The sequence below is a fragment of the Ranitomeya variabilis genome, chromosome 6, assembly GCF_051348905.1.
Source record: "Ranitomeya variabilis isolate aRanVar5 chromosome 6, aRanVar5.hap1, whole genome shotgun sequence".
In the NCBI taxonomy this organism is placed as follows: Eukaryota; Metazoa; Chordata; class Amphibia; order Anura; family Dendrobatidae; genus Ranitomeya; species Ranitomeya variabilis.
The window spans coordinates 1965532-1983358 of record NC_135237.1 but is presented as its reverse complement, the minus strand read 5'-3'; the positions used below and the strand labels follow the sequence as shown (position 1 = coordinate 1983358).

General features: G+C 45.3%; 1 protein-coding gene across 3 annotated transcripts in view; it reads right to left on the bottom strand.

Annotated features, from left to right (window-relative positions):
* Positions 1–17827, bottom strand: part of SMARCD3 (SWI/SNF related BAF chromatin remodeling complex subunit D3) — a 281961-nt gene that overhangs the window by 25991 nt on the left and 238143 nt on the right. For all 3 annotated transcript variants that reach the window (XM_077267719.1, XM_077267720.1, XM_077267718.1), the window contains exons 7-10: positions 17085–17186; positions 3281–3442; positions 2546–2643; positions 1513–1648 (exon numbers count right to left, since the gene is read on the bottom strand). In XM_077267719.1, coding sequence (XP_077123834.1) covers positions 1513–1648; positions 2546–2643; positions 3281–3442; positions 17085–17186 — 498 coding nt within the window. The remainder of the gene's footprint in view (positions 1–1512; positions 1649–2545; positions 2644–3280; positions 3443–17084; positions 17187–17827) is intronic.

Genomic DNA, 17827 nt, shown 5'->3' with positions numbered 1-17827 from the left:
TCAGAATCGCCCGATCTATCAATTAAAAAAAAAAAGAGTTAACCTGATCGCTACATGGTGGAGCGAGAAAAAAAATCAAAACTCCAGAATGTTTTTATGGTCGCTGTAACATTGCATTAAAATGTAATAACGGGCGATCAAAAGAACGTATCTGCACAAAGTGGTATCATTAAAAACGTCAGCTCGGCATGAAAAAAATAATCCCTCAACCGACCCCAGATCACGAAAAATGGAGACGCTACGAGTATCGGAAAATGGCGCTTTTTTTGTTTTTTAGCAAAGTTTAGAATTTTTTTTCACTCCTTAGATAAAAAAGAACCTAGACATGTTTGATGTCTATGAACTCGTACTGACCTGGAGAATCATAATATCAGGTCAGTTTCAGCATTTAGTGAATCTAGCAAAAAAGCCAAACAAAAAACAAGTGTGGGATTGCACTTTTTTTACAATTTCACTGCACTTGGTATTTTTTTTCCCGTTTTCGAGTATACGACATGGTAAAACCAATGGTGACGTTCAAAAGTGCAAACCGTCCCACAGAAAACAAGCCCTCACATGGCCATATTTACGGAAAAATAAAAAAGTTATGGCTCTGGGAAGGAGGGGAGAGGAAAATGAAAACACAAAACCAAAAAAAGCTCCAGGGGTGAAGGGGTTAAGGTTCTTACCACATCCCATAGAGACTTTTTCGACCCCCCCCCCCCTTCTACTAATGTACCTTTCTATATCTAGTACCTGATTGGAGGAGTGATCCGTTTAATGTTATTTCTGTGAGCACTTAGTCCTCATTGATCGGGGGCGACATCCTTTGTAGGGAGTCCTCAGAGCTGCACCCAGGGCCTGCGCTCCCTGCACTTCCATGGACCTCTAGCCCTAGGGCCTATATAGGAACCAGATGGTTGCACCCCAATATTTACCTCCAATATTCCTCCATACATTATCGTGTCCTTATTCATTGTGTAGAGGAACGCCATTGAGCGCTTAATATTATTGATAACGTTGTTTTTAGTTGTTTTTTTCTCATTCTATTCTCCTAACGTCAGGCTCCATACCTAATTTTTGGGCGGTTTCCTTTTTTCTAACACCATTATGTGTGGCCAAGCACATCGTCAGCATAAACAGCGAGTGACGCTGACAACCGGCCAAACCCAAGTCTGCCTGTGAGTAGTTCACAAGATTGCCAGCAGCTTACTAGTTGGATGAAGAAGCAATGAGCAGAAGACATTTCTCATCATCTGATGTCTATGAGGCCACACACCGTAAACGTCAGTCGCGGCAGAGTAGTGTGGGTGCAGCACGTAGTGGGATATGGCTGCCGCATGCCTCATGTGAACTATTGGCTGTGGTGTAATCCTAAGGTCTAGTGGCGGGGGCTGGGTACTGATCTTGTTTTGTGACCAGAATGGCTGGTCGTGTATCTGTTTCCCTTCAAAATTTTGCAATTGGCTCCAGCAGTGACATCTCCAAAACGTTAGTGTTGCGGTCACCATGTCTGCCCTCCCCCCGTATCACCTTGGTATCCAGGGCGGAGATCTCTTGTTGGTTGGCAGTGGATAGGAGAAAGCTGCTCATCTGACCCTTAAGCGGATCCTCCACTTCCACATCAATGTCGTAGCAGGCAGTCTTCTTTTGGTCTGTGGGGTCCACACTATGGAGACATCCAAGCAGTTCAATGGATGTTAAGAATCTGCACAGTGACCGGTTAATGCCCTTCACTCTTTCCACAATGTTTTATGCGGTCATACAATGCGCCATAATAACGGCCTGCAATCAGGCCTATGGTGCAGTGTGGATACAGAAATGTGACATTTGTCTTTCATTACACATACTGTAAGTATTCACACCCATATATGATGCTCAGGACTGAACGCAGGTGCCCCTGGTTCTACTGACCATTCCTGAGATGTTTCAACCATGTGATTGGGCTCATCTGTAGTGAACAGACTGAGCACAACATGGAGAGACCCACATGTGGACCGTCAGTGGGTGAGCGCACATATTCTCATCATCCCAGCTTATTCTAAACTTACAATTTGACACCATGGCGTAGCACTCCTCCTTTTATTATCTACATGAATTTATAGAGGTGACAGTGGTAAAAACAATACCATGAGACAAGGACGTGTCTACAGATCCCACATGAGGATCTGGGAGAGATACAAAACATTCTTTCAGGTCTGGACGAACAAAGTGGCCTACATCCTGCAGGTTTAGAAGAGCACAGGGGCCTCCTTCGTTCTTAGCCAAAAAGTCCTGAACCAGCAGGTCTCCAAACATCTGGCCTTCTGTCCACTATTCAGTTCCAGGATTAGGAACCAGATGATCGGTCAAAGAGAGCTACAGAAAAGGAAGCACTTTCTAAAAAAGATGGCCGCCTCCCTACAAACCAACAACTTGAAGCTAAAGACCATGAGTTCCAGCTGGAATTAATAATTGGAGGTCATTAGTCAAAAGGCTGGCTAGTGTGAACTGTACAGAGGAGACCAAATGATAGAGGGACTGGGAGTCTTTACTTGGAGGCCCATGGGGGGATCTGGAGTTGTACCTGATGATGTGGTTGATAACGATAGGGTCTGGGGGCAGCAGCAGGTTGGTGAGCCTCTGTGGGATCTCTGAAAACTTTAACCGAGGACAATCAAATATCTATGAAATGAGAGAAAATACCACAATAAATGAGATGAGCAAAAATGTATCCAGAACACGCAATGGCAAAACAGGACCCTCTCGATATACAGTGGATATAAAAAATCTGCACACCCCTAGCAAAATGCAAGGCTTTTGTCACGTAAAATTATCCTACCAAGAAAAATCCTTTCAGAAGATTTTCCACCTTTAAAGTCGCCCATAATCTATACAAATCCATTGAGAAATCAGAAATCGGGCGTCAGCCCCCAGAACCAACTCTTTTCTTCAATTTTTAAGTGGCCTCTAGTTCTAGGTAACATCACTGTTGTGCCAGTTGAAGCCATTTTTCCATGGAAGATCTAATGCCTTGTAGCCTTCTGACTGACAACTTTCCATAGTTAGACCCTTTGTTGCATTGTCAGATGTTATGGACCAAGGCTTCTACTGTAAAATGCAACAAAGGAAAATGTCAGAAAAGGTGGACAATGTTCTGAGCAGATTCTTCTTGGTACAATTTGTTTATGACAAAAAAACTAGTATTTTATCAAGGGCGTGTAGACTTTTTAAATCCATTCTAACTACATGCTGACAGGAGCCGTGGGCACTGGATTACAGCAGAAGAGGAAAATGTCTAGTCGGGGACATATGTTCACACCTGCTGGAAATACTTGTCCCCGCTGATGTACTCCTTGTCATGGCAGTCCTGTAGCTTGTTGGTCTTTATATACTGCCACAGAGCCTGGATGATGACCGCCCGTGTCTGTGTGTGGATCCCCAGAAGACGAGCAAGACGGGGGTCCAGCTTAAACTGTGGAGGCTGCAGGGACAGATAAAGTGAGGTCAGCAGCTAAGGCCCAGGTCCCATAGGTCTGGACTTCGAGACCTTTCACCACATTTTTCATGCTGAAGTGAACATAGGATGTAATAATGGCTGCAGAGCATAATACAACTTTTTATTTCACCTCTCCATTGCAGAGATATTGGAAATCAAAATATTTGACCCCTAAAAAGTTAATTTTCATTAAGTAGGTGTTATCTGACAGTTTTCACGGGGGCGTGGATGGTATGTTGCTGACCAGTCATAAGAAGGCACCAACTGTCCGGGAAAGAAGAGCCTGTCCCCAGCAGAGTGCAGACATGTAAGGACTAGAGATGAGCGAATATTTCAAGGTTCGGTTTATGTTCGCTAAATTTGCAATATTCACCAAACATAACCGAATGCCATTTATGTCAATGGGAGGCAAAAACAAACGCATGCCCCATATGCTGCCAAAACACATCAAATGAGGGGCAGACACCAGGAAAGTGGCCTTAATCCACCCACAGGACAAACTGCAGCAATCAGCCGGGCCTGAGGTATTGGAGTCTTGGACAGCATATACAGCTTGCAATTGAGCGTCACAGTAAGGCTTCTTTCACAATTCCGTCGGTACGGGGCCGTCACGAAGCGTCGCCGCGACCTACCGACGGAAGTGTTTGCTTTCACATTTCCGTCTGCGTTGCCGAGCAGGAAAGATTGTGAGAGCGATATTTCCTGCTGGGCATGTGCAGTGTGAAACACTAGATGCGACGTACGGAAAAACATTCCCTTGAACCCGACCCATCCAGTGGACGACGCATGCAACGTATGGCCATATGTCGCTAATGCAAGTCTATGGAGAAAAAAACGCATCCTGCAGGCAACTTTGCAGGATGCGTTTTTCTCCAAAACAACGCATTGCGACGTTGGCTAAACAACGGAAGTGTGAAAGAAGCCTAAGACGAGGTGGGTGAGGGATCGGTGTAGGCCTCCATTGCCAGGAGCCCAGATACCACATGCAACACCTCTACCTGTTTTCATGCTGAGCCGCACCCAGGTGGCACAAATATCAGTTTTGTAAACTACCATCGTCAGAAAAAGTTAAGGATAGTAACACGGGTAGTTGAGTCCAAGGAAGTGGAGGCCTGATGGTCTCAGATGCCTACTGCTACAGGCAACATGCATGAAGGAGACCCAACCAGGAGTGTTCATATTTAAACAAATGAGGGCCTTACACCGCAGAAGTGGCATCAATGTCACCACAGTATAGATAGTATAATAGGGACCAACAGGTCTTTTACTACACCCCAATCCAGCAGATGGAGACCAACCAGGAGTGCCTGACACCACCGAAGTGGAATAACTGTCACGAGACTAGAAATAGTATAATTGGGACCCACACGTCTTCCACTACAGATAACCCAGTAGATGTAGGCCAACCATGACTGTTCACATTTCCACAAATTTGTGTTAATATCATCAGCAGGAACAGAAGCCACACTAAAGATATCACAGAGTGCAGTTATGAGACATTAACGCATCACACTAAAAAAGGCAATGTCACCTAGTCTGTACAGTCTGCGATTGGGATGCAAAAGTCCTTGGAGATCCATGACTTGTTCATCTTGATCAAAGTTAGGCGGTCAACACTTTCAGGGGGCAGCCGGCTGCGCTTATCCGTCAGGACTCCACCAGCAGTGCTGAAGACACGTTCTGAGAGAATGCTGGCTGCCGGGCACGATAAAACCTCCAAGGCGTGTGAGGCGAGCTCAGGCCACTCATCCATTTTGGAAGACCAAAATGTGAAAGGGTCCAAACCCTCCCTGATGGTATTGATAATCAGTTCTAGATACTCCTGCACCATCCTCTCCATTCATTCACCACATGTAAGACTTGGACTCTGTTGTTCTGGTGCATGAATTGGTCTAAAAAAGTGGCAAAGGACTCATAGAAATTGCTTCTTCCACTTCCACCGCTTCTGCAGCTAATGTTTTGGCGTTGACGAATAGTGTTGAGCATTCCGATACCGCAAGTATCGGGTATCGGCCGATACTTGCGGGTATCGGAATTCCGATACCGAGATCCGATACTTTTGTGGTATCGGGTATCGGTATCGAAACAACATTAATGTGTAAAATAAAGAATTAAAATAAAAAATATTGCTATACTCACCTCTCCGACGCAGCCTGGACCTCACCGAGGGAACCGGCAGCGTTCTTTGCTTAAAATGCGCGCGTTTACTTCCTTCCGTGATGTCACGGCTTGTGATTGGTCGCGTGCCGCCCATGTGGCCGCGACACGACCAATCACAGCAAGCCGTGAAGTAATTTCAGGTCCTGAATGCCTAATTCTGCATTCAGGACCTGAAAATTACGTCACGGCTTGCTGTGATTGGTCGCGTCGCGGTCACATGGGTGGCACGCAACCAATCACAAGCCGTGACGTAATTTTAAAATGCGCGCGTTTCCTGCCTCCCGTGACGTCACGGCTTGTGATTGGTCGCGTCGCCCATGTGACCGCGACGCGACCAATCACAAGCCGGAACGTAATTTTAAAATCCTGAATGCCTAGAATTAGGCATTGAGGACCTGAAAATTACGTCACGGCTTGCTGTGATTGGTCACGTCGCGGCCACATGGGCGGCACGCGACCAATCACAAGCCGTGACGTCACGGAAGGCAGGAAACGCGTGCATTTTAAGCAAAGAACGCTGCCGGTTCCCTCGGTGAGGTCCAGGCTGCGTTGGAGAGGTGAGTATAGCAATATTTTTTATTTTAATTCTTTATTTTACACATTAATATGGATCCCAGGGCCTGAAGGAGAGTTTCCTCTCCTTCAGACCCTGGGAACCATCAGGGATACCGTCCGATACTTGAGTCCCATTGTCTTGTATTGGTATCGGGTATCGGTATCGGATTAGATCCGATACTTTGCCGGTATCGGCCGATACTTTCCGATACCGATACTTTCAAGTATCGGACGGTATCGCTCAACACTATTGACGAATTGACATGCCGGAGGTTGGAAGTCTACAGCTGCGATGTGAACTGTGTGCTTCACTGTTTGGGGGAAAAGCTCTCCTAAGGTTGTATAAAAGCGTGTTTCAGTACTTCAGCATTCGCGGGTCCCTTTTCTAGGGTGGGAATCATCTGGCAAAATTTGGTTTTATAACATGGATCTAATAAAGTAGCAACCCAGTAGTCAGCATTATTCCTAATCATTTCTATATGGGGATCATGTTGCAGATAGTGCAGCAAGAAGGCACTCATATGTTGGGCTCTACCATGAGGTCCAAGTTCATGCATAACAATGAAGCTCGTTTCCTCTGTCCCCTCCCACCAACCACGAACAACAGAGAGGGGAGGATTATTCTCTTCATCTGACAGTTGCTCGCCCATCACCTGTTCCTCCTCCATTTGTTCCTCGGATCTTGCGCCTACGATAACCGTTTATCACCAGCCCCCCTCAATCGCAGTATTCCACCCTCACTTGGCACCTGCCTGTGTGACAACAGTCTTGAACTTAGAGACAATGTTATCCCTTCTGCATCCTCTTCTGTTTCCTCCTCTTCTTCTGGGACCACATCTCCTCCCGCAGGCTATTAAAAGTCTGCTCCAGCATGTAAATGACCGGAGTAGTGATGCTGATGACGGTGGCGTCGGCGCTAACCATCTTACTAGCCATTTTGAAACTGTGCAGAAGGGTGCAGAGGTCCTTAATCTGTGCCCACTCTGTAAACGTAATATGCGCCACGTCCGAACTGCGTTGGCCCAAGCTATACGACATGACATACTGCGTCAGCTCGTTGCTGCTGCCAGTCGCTGCAACATGTGCAAAGTGGAATTCCACCGTGTCGCCACATCGCATATCAACCTGTTAACTGGCATGGACAAAGACCTCTGTATCAATGCCAGTCGATGAGCAGAGGGGTGCGAACAGTGGAAATGAGCACACAGCTTATGTGCTTTCTGGAGCAGCTCACCCAGGCCAGGATAGTGGCTGAGAAAACGATGTACCACCAGGTTGAGGATGTGAGCCATGCAAGGCATGTGTATGAGCTTGCCTCGCCGTAGGTCCACCACCAGGTTCGTACCGCTTTCGGACACGGCCTTCCCTGGATGCAGGTTCAGCAGAGACAGCCATTGATCAAATTCAGCCTGGAGAGTTGTCCCCAACTCTTCAGCTGTATGACTGCGATCTCCAAGGCATATCAATTTCAAGACTGCCTGATTGCGGTGAGCCCTGGCTACACAGTACAGAGGTGATGGAGATTCACTCTGCACTGTTGGAACACGTGTCTCGTTAAGGCAGAGGTTGAAGGTGCAGGTGGAGGCCCTAGAGGAGGCAAAAGCAGTGGAGGAAGTGTTAAATGTAGAGGTTTGCCCTGCAAGCAGGACTTGTGGAGCAGCGCCTGTCCCCACAGCCACCAGAGTCACCCAGTGCCCAGTCAACGGATGTAACACCCATAGAAATGCTTACTCGTCCAAGAGTCTGTGGTGATATGCACCATGGCAGATTTAGTCAAGGAGAGGGTGATGTTGTCTGGTACATGCTGGTGTAGCGCAGGCACGGCTTTCTTAGAGAAGTCATGGCGACTGGGTATTTAGTACTGGGAACTGCAACGGCCATCAGATTTCGGAAACTGTCTGTATCTACCAGGCAGAAAGGCAGCATTTCTGTGGCCAACAAATTGGAGATGGTGGAGTTCAACTGCTTAGCTTTGTCATGTGTAGGAGGAAACAATCTTTTTTGTTTCGAAAAAAAGATGACTGAAGGGCGATCTAATCATGTATAAGTATGTAAGGGGATAATACAAATATCTCTCCAAGGATCTGTTTATGCCAAGGAAGGCGATGGTCACAAGGGGGCATTCTCAGTGTCTGGAGGAGAGAAGGTTTCTCCATCAACATAGAAGACGATCCTTTACTGTTAGGGCAGTGAGAATCTGGAATTCCTTGCCTGAGGAGGTGGTAATGGCGAACTCAGTCAAGGGGTTCAAGAGAGGCCTAGATGTCTTCCTGGAGCGTGACAATATTGTATCTTACAGTTATTAGGTTCTTTAAAAGGACGTAGATCTGGGGATTTATTCTGACAGAATATAGGCTGAAATGGATGGACAAATGTATTTTTTCAGCCTTGCTATGTTACTATGTTTTAAGTGACCAAAACTGTGGGACCATGGGCTGGCTGAAGTGCTGAGAGAGGGCAGAGTAGGGTGAACGGGACAAACTGCTGGACCGTGAGAGGTGCAGGCGGAGATGTTATGGTTTATTGATAAACTTGTGGTGTACTCATTTTCTTAGATTGGTCAAAAAACAGCAGGCATGCCCGCCCGCTTCCATTACAACTGACGGCAGGCTCTCAGTCAGCGTGACTGAACCGGGTAAAGAACCCAAGGTTCTGCAGTCGAAGACCTGCATCTTAATAGTTGGCACAGTAACAGAGGTAGAGGAAGAATTAGCAGATGTGATGGATGGGGCAGCTGATGGTTGTTGAAATCTGCTGGTCCGCATTTTTGCACAGTGAGATTCCCTCAGTAAAGCATGTTGCTTGCGCATGTGAAGGTTCATACATGTAGTAGTCAAATTATTGCACTTTTTACCTTGACTTGGCTCCTCCTTTGTAGTGTCAAAAAAGGCCCAGGCTAGGCAACCCTTGCTACCCCTGAGAGCTGCAAACCTGTGGACGCTGCTGGTCACAGGCACAGTTGTGGCTGAGGATGCATTGCTTGTCATGGCTACATCACTATGTGTCTGCAACGAACGGCACAACATAACCTTCTCAGATGACCAACTCAGCTGTGTGCCTCTATGTTCATGCCAACTGGGATCTAACACATCATCATCCTCTGTGTTATCACATTCCTTGCCCTTGGAATCACTCTCCTCTTCTTGCCTTGACAGCACAGTACAGTCCACGTGAGCCTCAGAAATAAGTCTCATCAGGATCACCTCCCACCCAGGGGTTAACATCTGATGACAAGGGTCAGGATGCTGTTCGGACCGTATTTCATCCTGCCCCGGATCCAAGCTAAAAAAATTTGGGGCATGGGTGCAGGTTGCCTCCTCTTGACTCTGCGAAGCTTTTGAGCACACTTCTGATGAACATGGCATAGAATGTATGAACAGCTTTTCAGACTGACCCAACTATGGTTTCGTACAGTCAGTTGTACGGTTGGATAGTTGGGATGCGGGGGGGAAGCAAGAGGAATTTGGGTGCCACCTCTGTGGACTACTGGGTGTGATGTTGAGGTGGAGGAAGAGGAGAGGTCACTTGAAGCTGCACTTGTTATCCACTCGAGTACATGCTCTTTCTGGGCATCATCGACAAGGCGTACCGGTGTGCATCTGCCAAAAAAAGGTAGTGGTGTAGCCTGTCCAGTAACGTAAGTTGTCAGTTTTCTTTGCATAGGACATGACGTTGCTTCACTAGTGCTTTCACAAACATTACCACCTACCTCACATACACCTTGAACACCAAGTCTAACTCCCCTTCCACCACGGCCTCGCTTTTTCCCAGTCATGTTGCTCAGATAGTGTGGTAGGAGCAAAGTATTAGCAACAAAAAATTAGATTTTAAATTCTGCACCACCTCTGCACACAGCTGAATTTCAGCGACAGTAAATTCCAAGTTGAAATATGGCGTACTGTATCATGTTAATCACAGAAAAAATAATTGTTTGAGCGTGGATGAGGCCTATTTGACAAAGAAATTATGCTACAAACAATTTGAAAGTCAGGTCCTGTTTGACACTAGGAACAGAAGAATTTTTTGTGGTCTATTGATCAGGCCTCTATAACACACTAGATCAGTGGTGGGGAATCAATGGCACATGTGCCAGAGGGGGCACGCAGAGCGGGCACGCAGAGCCCTCCTGGTGGGCATGTGCACCATCTCCTCAGCATTATTGCCGCCACGACTCTCCTCAGCCCGCTCGCCATCTCCCTCATCACTAGTGCCATGGCCACTCTCCTCTGCATGCGTGCTGTCCCATCAGGCAGCATGCCTTCCCATCAGTCTGCGCGCTTGCTGAGGAGGGTGAGGATGGCAACGCTAGTGAGGAGGTGGATGGCGCGTGCTGAGGAGACAGAGCACTTGCCCACAGGTAGGACTGTGATATATGAAGAGACCAGATCAGCGTTGGAACGGGCTGAGGTGAGTAGTTTTTTTTAGTGTGAGGCCATTATACTGTATATAGCACTATGTGGGCACATTATACCATATGGAGCATTATGTGGCGCCATTATACAGTATGGAGCATCATGTGAGGCCATTGTACAGTATGGAGCATTATGTAGGGCCATTGTACAGTATTGAGCATTATGTGGAGCCATTATACTGTATGGAGAATCATGTGGGGCCATTATACATTATGGAGCATCATGTGGAGCCATTATACAGTATGGAGAATCATGTGGAGCAATTATACAGTAAGGAGCATCATGTGGAGCCATTATACAGTATAGAATATCATGTGGGGCCATTATACAGTATGGAGCATCATGTGGAGCCATTATACAGTATAGAATATCATGTGAGGTCATTAGACCGTATGGAGCATCATGGGGGACCATTATACAGTATAGAGCATCATGTGGGACCATTATACAGTATGGAGCATTATGTGGGGCCATTATACAGTATGGAGCATCACGTGAGGCCATTGAACAGTATTGAGCATTATGTGGGGCCATTATACAATATTGAACATCATTTAGGGCCATTATACTGTATGGAGCATCATGTGAGGCCATAACACAGTATTGAGCATCATGTGGGCCATTATACAGTATGGAGCATTATGTGGGGCCATTATACAGTATGGAGCATCATGTGAGGCCACTGTGCAGTATTGAGAATCATGTGGGGCCATTATACAGTATGGAGGACTATGTGGGTCATTATAAGAAAGAAAGAGCACAAAAAGTCCCAAATAAAATCAGAATCATAATTTATTCAAAATTACATGTAAACAGAACAAAGTAACCACAAAAAATTCATAGACAAAGTGGAATAACATATCAAGGTGTAACACCCAGGAACCGCATATATTAAAGTGGATGAAAAGGCAGAAAAAGACACCACATCAGAAAATGCCAGTGCAGTGAGCATAAGGTAAATTCACACTAGATAGATTTATCACTGGCAGGGAAAATCATACTGCTCAAAATAACAGCCATCGCAGCCCTAAATTAGTGCATAAAGAAAAATCATATCAAAGTGTAAATGCCGTCTGATATGGTTATTAATATGGAAAAGGGTATTTATGAAAAAAGGAAAAGTCTGAAAACTTTTGAAACACTTTGGAAACCTTGGATGGAGAGGAACTGATTCCAGTGGGATGTTGTTTTATTATGTCAGCAATGTATGCTAGTGTCCTATTCTTGTTTATAAAGGCTTTAAGGGAGGGAGGGAGGGTGGGGAACTGGAGGGATTGTTTCAAAATGTTTGTAAACATGTGTATTCTCCATTGCTGACACAATTGTGTGTAGTTGTCAATTTGAATATTGTTAATAAAAATTAACTGATTTTTTTTTTTTAAACGCGCGTTTCACCCCCCCCCGAGGAAGCCCACGTGAAACGCGCCTTGGGGCTGCACAACTCAGTTTACCGCAGTGGAGATCATGGGTAAGAGCTTTATCTGGCACTCTCAGTGATGTGAATGGTTTTTAAAGTGATGCACACCCAATTTTTTTTTTCACTTTGACTGGTTGGATTGTCATTCTGCTCTCCACCTCTTCTTATTTGCAGCATTTACACTTTGATATGATTTTTCTTTATGCACTTATTTATGGCTGCGATGGCTGTTATTTTGAGCAGTATGATTTTCCCTGCCAGTGATAAATCTATCTAGTGTGAATTTACCTTATGCTCACTGCACTGGCATTTTCTGATGTGGTGTCTTTTTCTGCCTTTTCATCCACTTTAATATATGCGGTTCCTGGGTGTTACACCTTGATATGTTATTCCACTTTGTCTATGAATTTTTTGTGGTTACTTTGTTCTGTTTACATGTAATTCAGAATAAATTATGATTCTGATTTTATTTGGGACTTTTTGCGCTCTTTCTTTTTCGTGTTGAATGGCTATTTGAGAGCATCCTGTGCTATTGTAGCACCCCTACCACTTGAGTTAAGGGGGATATGAAATTAGGAAATTTTTGCTGCTCTAAAGTTTGTGTTTGAGTATGGAGCATCATGTGGGGCCATTATACAGTATGGAGGACTATGTGGGCCATTATACAGTATGGAGAATCATGTGGGGCCACATAGTATGGAGCACTATGTGGGGCCACTATATAGTATGGAGCACTATGTGGGGCCACTATACAGTATTGATTATCATGTGGCGCCATTATACAGTATTGAGCATCATGTGTGGCCATTATACAATACGGAGCACTGTGTGGCCATTATAATGTATGGAGCATCATGTGTGGCCATTATACGCAGTGTTCACTAAAGAATGCTGCCTGCCCTGCACATGAATTAGGTCATCGGGGTGAGTGGGGATAGTGCTGGGGTGGGCGGGGTTAGCGCCAAATGCTCTCCCATCCTCCTGTCCCGGCCACAAGAGGAGCTGTGGCCAGAGAGTCCAGAGTGATCTCTATGCCGGCAGCTCAGTGCCTGTCTGCAGGTGATCTGTGCCCCTCAGCTATGTGCCCCCTGTGATCTCTGTTCCCCCTGTGATCTCTCTGCCCCCCGCAGCTATATGCCCTGCTGTGATTTTCGTACCCTCCAGCTATATGCCCCCTGTGATCTCTGTGCCCCCCCCATCTACATGCCCCTCTGTGATCTCTGTGCCCCCCTGTGATCTTTGTGCCACCCCTGGAAAAGCAGCTGTGAGAAGCACCATGATCAGCATCACCTAGCATCACAGCTGCACCAAAGAGAAGCCATCACATTAAGGGTCAGTTACCGTAATTAATTGTTTGACTTAATATACCGAGGTCATTTTCAAGGTGATCATTTTTATGTGGCCCCCGAATGATGGCAGAAATTTCCAAATGGCCCCCGGCTGGAAAAAGGTTCCCCACCCCTGCTATAGACTGTATAGTGCGCTAATGTAGGTGGTTTTTTAACCCCTAAGTGACGGAGCAAATTTGCAGCTTAATGACGTAAGTCCGCAAGTGCAAGGTCTTCTCCCCTCTGCAGCGGTCTGTCATTGTAAATTTGTGTACTGTAAATGATATCTATAACCCTGCATGTAACCCCTTTTCATGTACAGCACCATGGAATTAATAGTGCTATATAAATAATAATAATAATGATAATAATAATAACCCCAACACACCCTTAACCCTAATCCCAACAATAACCATAATCCTAATCACAACCCTAACCCCAACACAGCCCTAACCCTAATCACAACCCTAACCATAACCACACACCTAACCCTAATCCCAACTCTAACCCTAATCCCAACCCTAACCTTAACCCTGACCCTAATCCCAACCCTAACCCCAATCCTAACCCTAATCCCAACCCTAACCATAACCCTAACCACAACCCTAATTCCAACACACCTCTACCTGGAATCCCAACCATAACCCTAACCACAAACCTAATCCCAACCCTAACCCTAATCCAAACCTTAATCCCAACCCTAACCCTAATCCCAACCCTAACCATAACTCTAATCACAACCCAAACCCCAACACACCCCTAACCATAGCCTTAACCCTAATTCCAACCCTTACCATAACCCTAACCACAAACCTAAACCCAAAACACCCCTAACCCAAATCCCAACCCTAATCCCAACCCTAACCATAACCCTAACCACAAACCTAACCCTAATCTCAACCCTAACCCTAATCCCAACACACCCTTAATCCTAATCTCAACCCTAACCATAATCCTAACCACAAACCTAACCCTAATCCCAACCCTAATCTCAATCCTAGCCTTAATACAAACCCTAATCCCAACCCTAACCCCAATTCCAACCCTAACTCTAATTCCAACACTAACCCTAACTTTAGCCCAACTCTAACCCTAATAGGAAAATGGAAATAAATAAATTTTCTTTACTTCATTATTTTTCCCTAACTAAAGGGGTGAGTGATAAAGGGGGGGGTTATTTACTATTTTTTTTATTTTGATCACTGTGATAGGATCTATAACAGTGACCAAAATGAACCAATAGGAAAATTCTTCCTATTGTTGCCGGAAGAAGACGCCAGCGGTCATGGGGGGAAGCAGGAGTACCCAGGGAGACACTGGTATCGGGGGCGATCAGAGACCCTATTTCTCTGTCCTCTGATGCGCAAAATTAAATAGCTAATCGCGTGTTTTTTTTCGGTCGCCGTTATATGGTTAATAATGGCAATCTCAACCCCGGGGTAGGTAAAAAACGACATGAATCATATTTTCTTGGGTCTCGGCTACCCCCGGCAGCCAAGACCCTGGAGAAATTCTGACTCTGGGGGGCGCTATACACTTTTTTGCACAGCGCCTCAATTAACGGTGCTGTGGTTTAAGTACCCTTAACTACCATCGTTAAAAGGCGTATTGGCGGTCGTTAAGGGGTTAATCTAAAACCTCAGTATTCAGGTTAAATTGAAGTGTTGGCACTTTGCGATAAATAAGTGGGTTTTGGACTGTTGTTTGGGCACTTGGTTTCTAAAAGGTTCGCCATCACTGCAGTAGATGCTACAAACTATTTTAAAGTCCGGTCCCTTACTGTATGACACTAGGAACGAAAGAGTTTGTGTGTGGCCTCTGGATCAGGCCTCTACAGCTTAATTTCAACCCAACCAAATGATAAAGTGGGATACGGCAGGTTGTCTAACTTTTTGCAACTGAAAAATTATAATTTTTTTAATGTGTTAGGTCTGCAGACTGTTTCATATCACCACAGCACAAACTGACAAGGTGGGATACAGCGGCTGTTTCACATTTAGCTAGTGAAAAAATATCATTTAGAATGCTATAGTCGTGCATGGAGCACAATAGAAGCAGTGCACAACACACTTGTAGGACATGCGCCATGCTGACTTTGTCTGTGGACCTCAGTAATAGCAAAAAAAGAAAAAGAAAAAGTTCTGGAAGGTACACTTAAAGGGAACCTGCCACCTCCAACGGGGCCTATTAAAGTAAAATTGCCACCTTAAGCAGCACTAAGGCTGCATTCTGTGAAGGTGGCTCTTATGTTTATTATCCCTAGGGATGCTGAAATAATGGCTTTTATAATTTTCCCGCCATACCACTATTGAGTCAGGGAGGTATGTTTTCTCCCCCTGACTCTCTGGCCTCCGTGCGCTGCCTCTTCTCCTTCTTGTGACGTCACCGATGCCTGCCCCCAAAGAAAACTGTCCAGTAACACCCACTTGGCCTTACTGACAATTCATCAGGGGCCAAATAATTATTCTACTCTGCAGCCACTGTAAGGCCACGTTCACACAGTCAGTATTTGGTCAGGATTTGTAGCCAAAACCAGCAGTGGGTGATAAATACAGAATTGCTGACGGGTTTCTATTATACTTTTTGTCACGTATCCCTTCTCCGTGGTGTCACTTATTCGTCACGTGCCCACTCTCACACGTGACTTGGGGTTGTGCCTGCAAGGGTTAATCTATCTCCCCACTCTCAGTCCAGCATTCAGCCTCTGTCCTATGCTGTAATGGGAGCATAAATCACACACCGACCCAGGCCACACATCCGCTCATACACGCTGCCACCACTCATCGAATACACAGGCGATGAGTCCCGGAAAATAATAATAATACTAATAAAAATATGTCTATCACTCATAAGGCTATGGATTCTTTTAGAACATTGAATGTTCAACTTGTTAAAGTTGTATACTTTAATAACAAAAGGTTCAATGCTTACAATAAGAAAAAGGTATAAAAATATGATAATAAAAAGACATACAACTTATGCAAAACAGTATCAAAATAAAGAGTAGAAACTTACAGAAATTATCTAACTGGTAGTTGTTTTCTGCTCCCTGAGGGTAGGACGAATGTAGATTGGATCACATCAGCTTCTCAGGCTGCCCCCATCATGTGAACACAATTCTCTGTCTGCAGCCTAAATTTATAACTTTGGTCTGGAGGTCAGGTTTCTAGACCGGCCCCTCAGGTCAATATCATAACTGTTGCCTGTTTGATTGGGCCACGGCCGCGCCCCCAATGAATATATTATTTTCTCTTGTGATACTTGTGAAGAGGTTCTCAGGAATAGATCCCCTCCAGGCCACAATTAGCATCTCCCCTCCAAGTCCTGAAGGTGCCAAAGGTTCCCTTTCTTCTCGCCCTAGCTAGACCTCCTGGCGAGGTAGGGAGACAGTGTCTACTAATCCCAAGGGAGTACCTGTTAACACCTAGGTGCGACTTGCCTTCAGGACAGATGTTACATTATCACTAGTCACACATATAACCCTAGACATATGCCACTACACACATATAGATATATATATACACATATTTCACCACACTTTTCCTCTAATTATTTCACTCCTGGTTTTGGCTTCCAAATACTGAATGTGGCTTTACAACCTGAGTCCAGTTCCACATGAAAAATTTGATGAAAGGTCATCAATAAGTATGCACTTACACACTCATTTGCAAAACTTTTGGCACCCCCTGGAATTCACCTCATTATAGAACAGTGTGAAGGAGTGATACTGATGGAGTAGAGTTAGTGAGGATCACCTGGTAGTCCAGCATTAGTAGTAGGGTGCATCGCACGCTAACATCTCCTGGTCGCTTCACCTGGAATCCATCTGTTTCTTGCGTGCTCGGAGTCCTGTGCCACTGAGAGGAGGAGGCGATAAGCTCAGAGCTGATAGATTGCACACATAATTAAATGCAGAAGAACCTGCCCCATTTATTGGTCATAGGGGTAACATAAAAAAGCATTAATTATGAAAGCAAAACAACCCAAAGTATTTAGAGCCTCTCACATCGAAGGTGGCAGTGCCCTTCAGCTTCTAACCAGAGTAGAAATGTCCCTCAATCCATATCCAAAGATGTGGTGCCTCTAAATTCATACCTCGAGCAGTAGTGTCCCTCCTCCTATATGTGGTATCTCCATACTGACAGAGGCAGTGCTCCTCACCGCATACCCATAGGGAGATAGTGTCACTCAGCTCATACCCAAAATGTTAGTGCCTCTCAACCTACTGTATATCCGTGGTGCCCCTCAAAACATATGCTGATCAGAAGGCTCGGAAACCTCAAATGTTACCCAGAGCTGGGGGTTTTAGTATGAGTTGAGAGAGATGCCCCTCAATCTGATATAGATCATCAGACTGTGAGCCCTCGTGGGCAGGGTCCTCCCTCCTTATGTACCCGTATGCCTTGTTTTTTGCTCATGTTTAATGTATTTGTCTATATTTGCCCCATATTTCACATGTAAAGCACTGTGGAATAAATGGCGCTATAAAAATGTATAA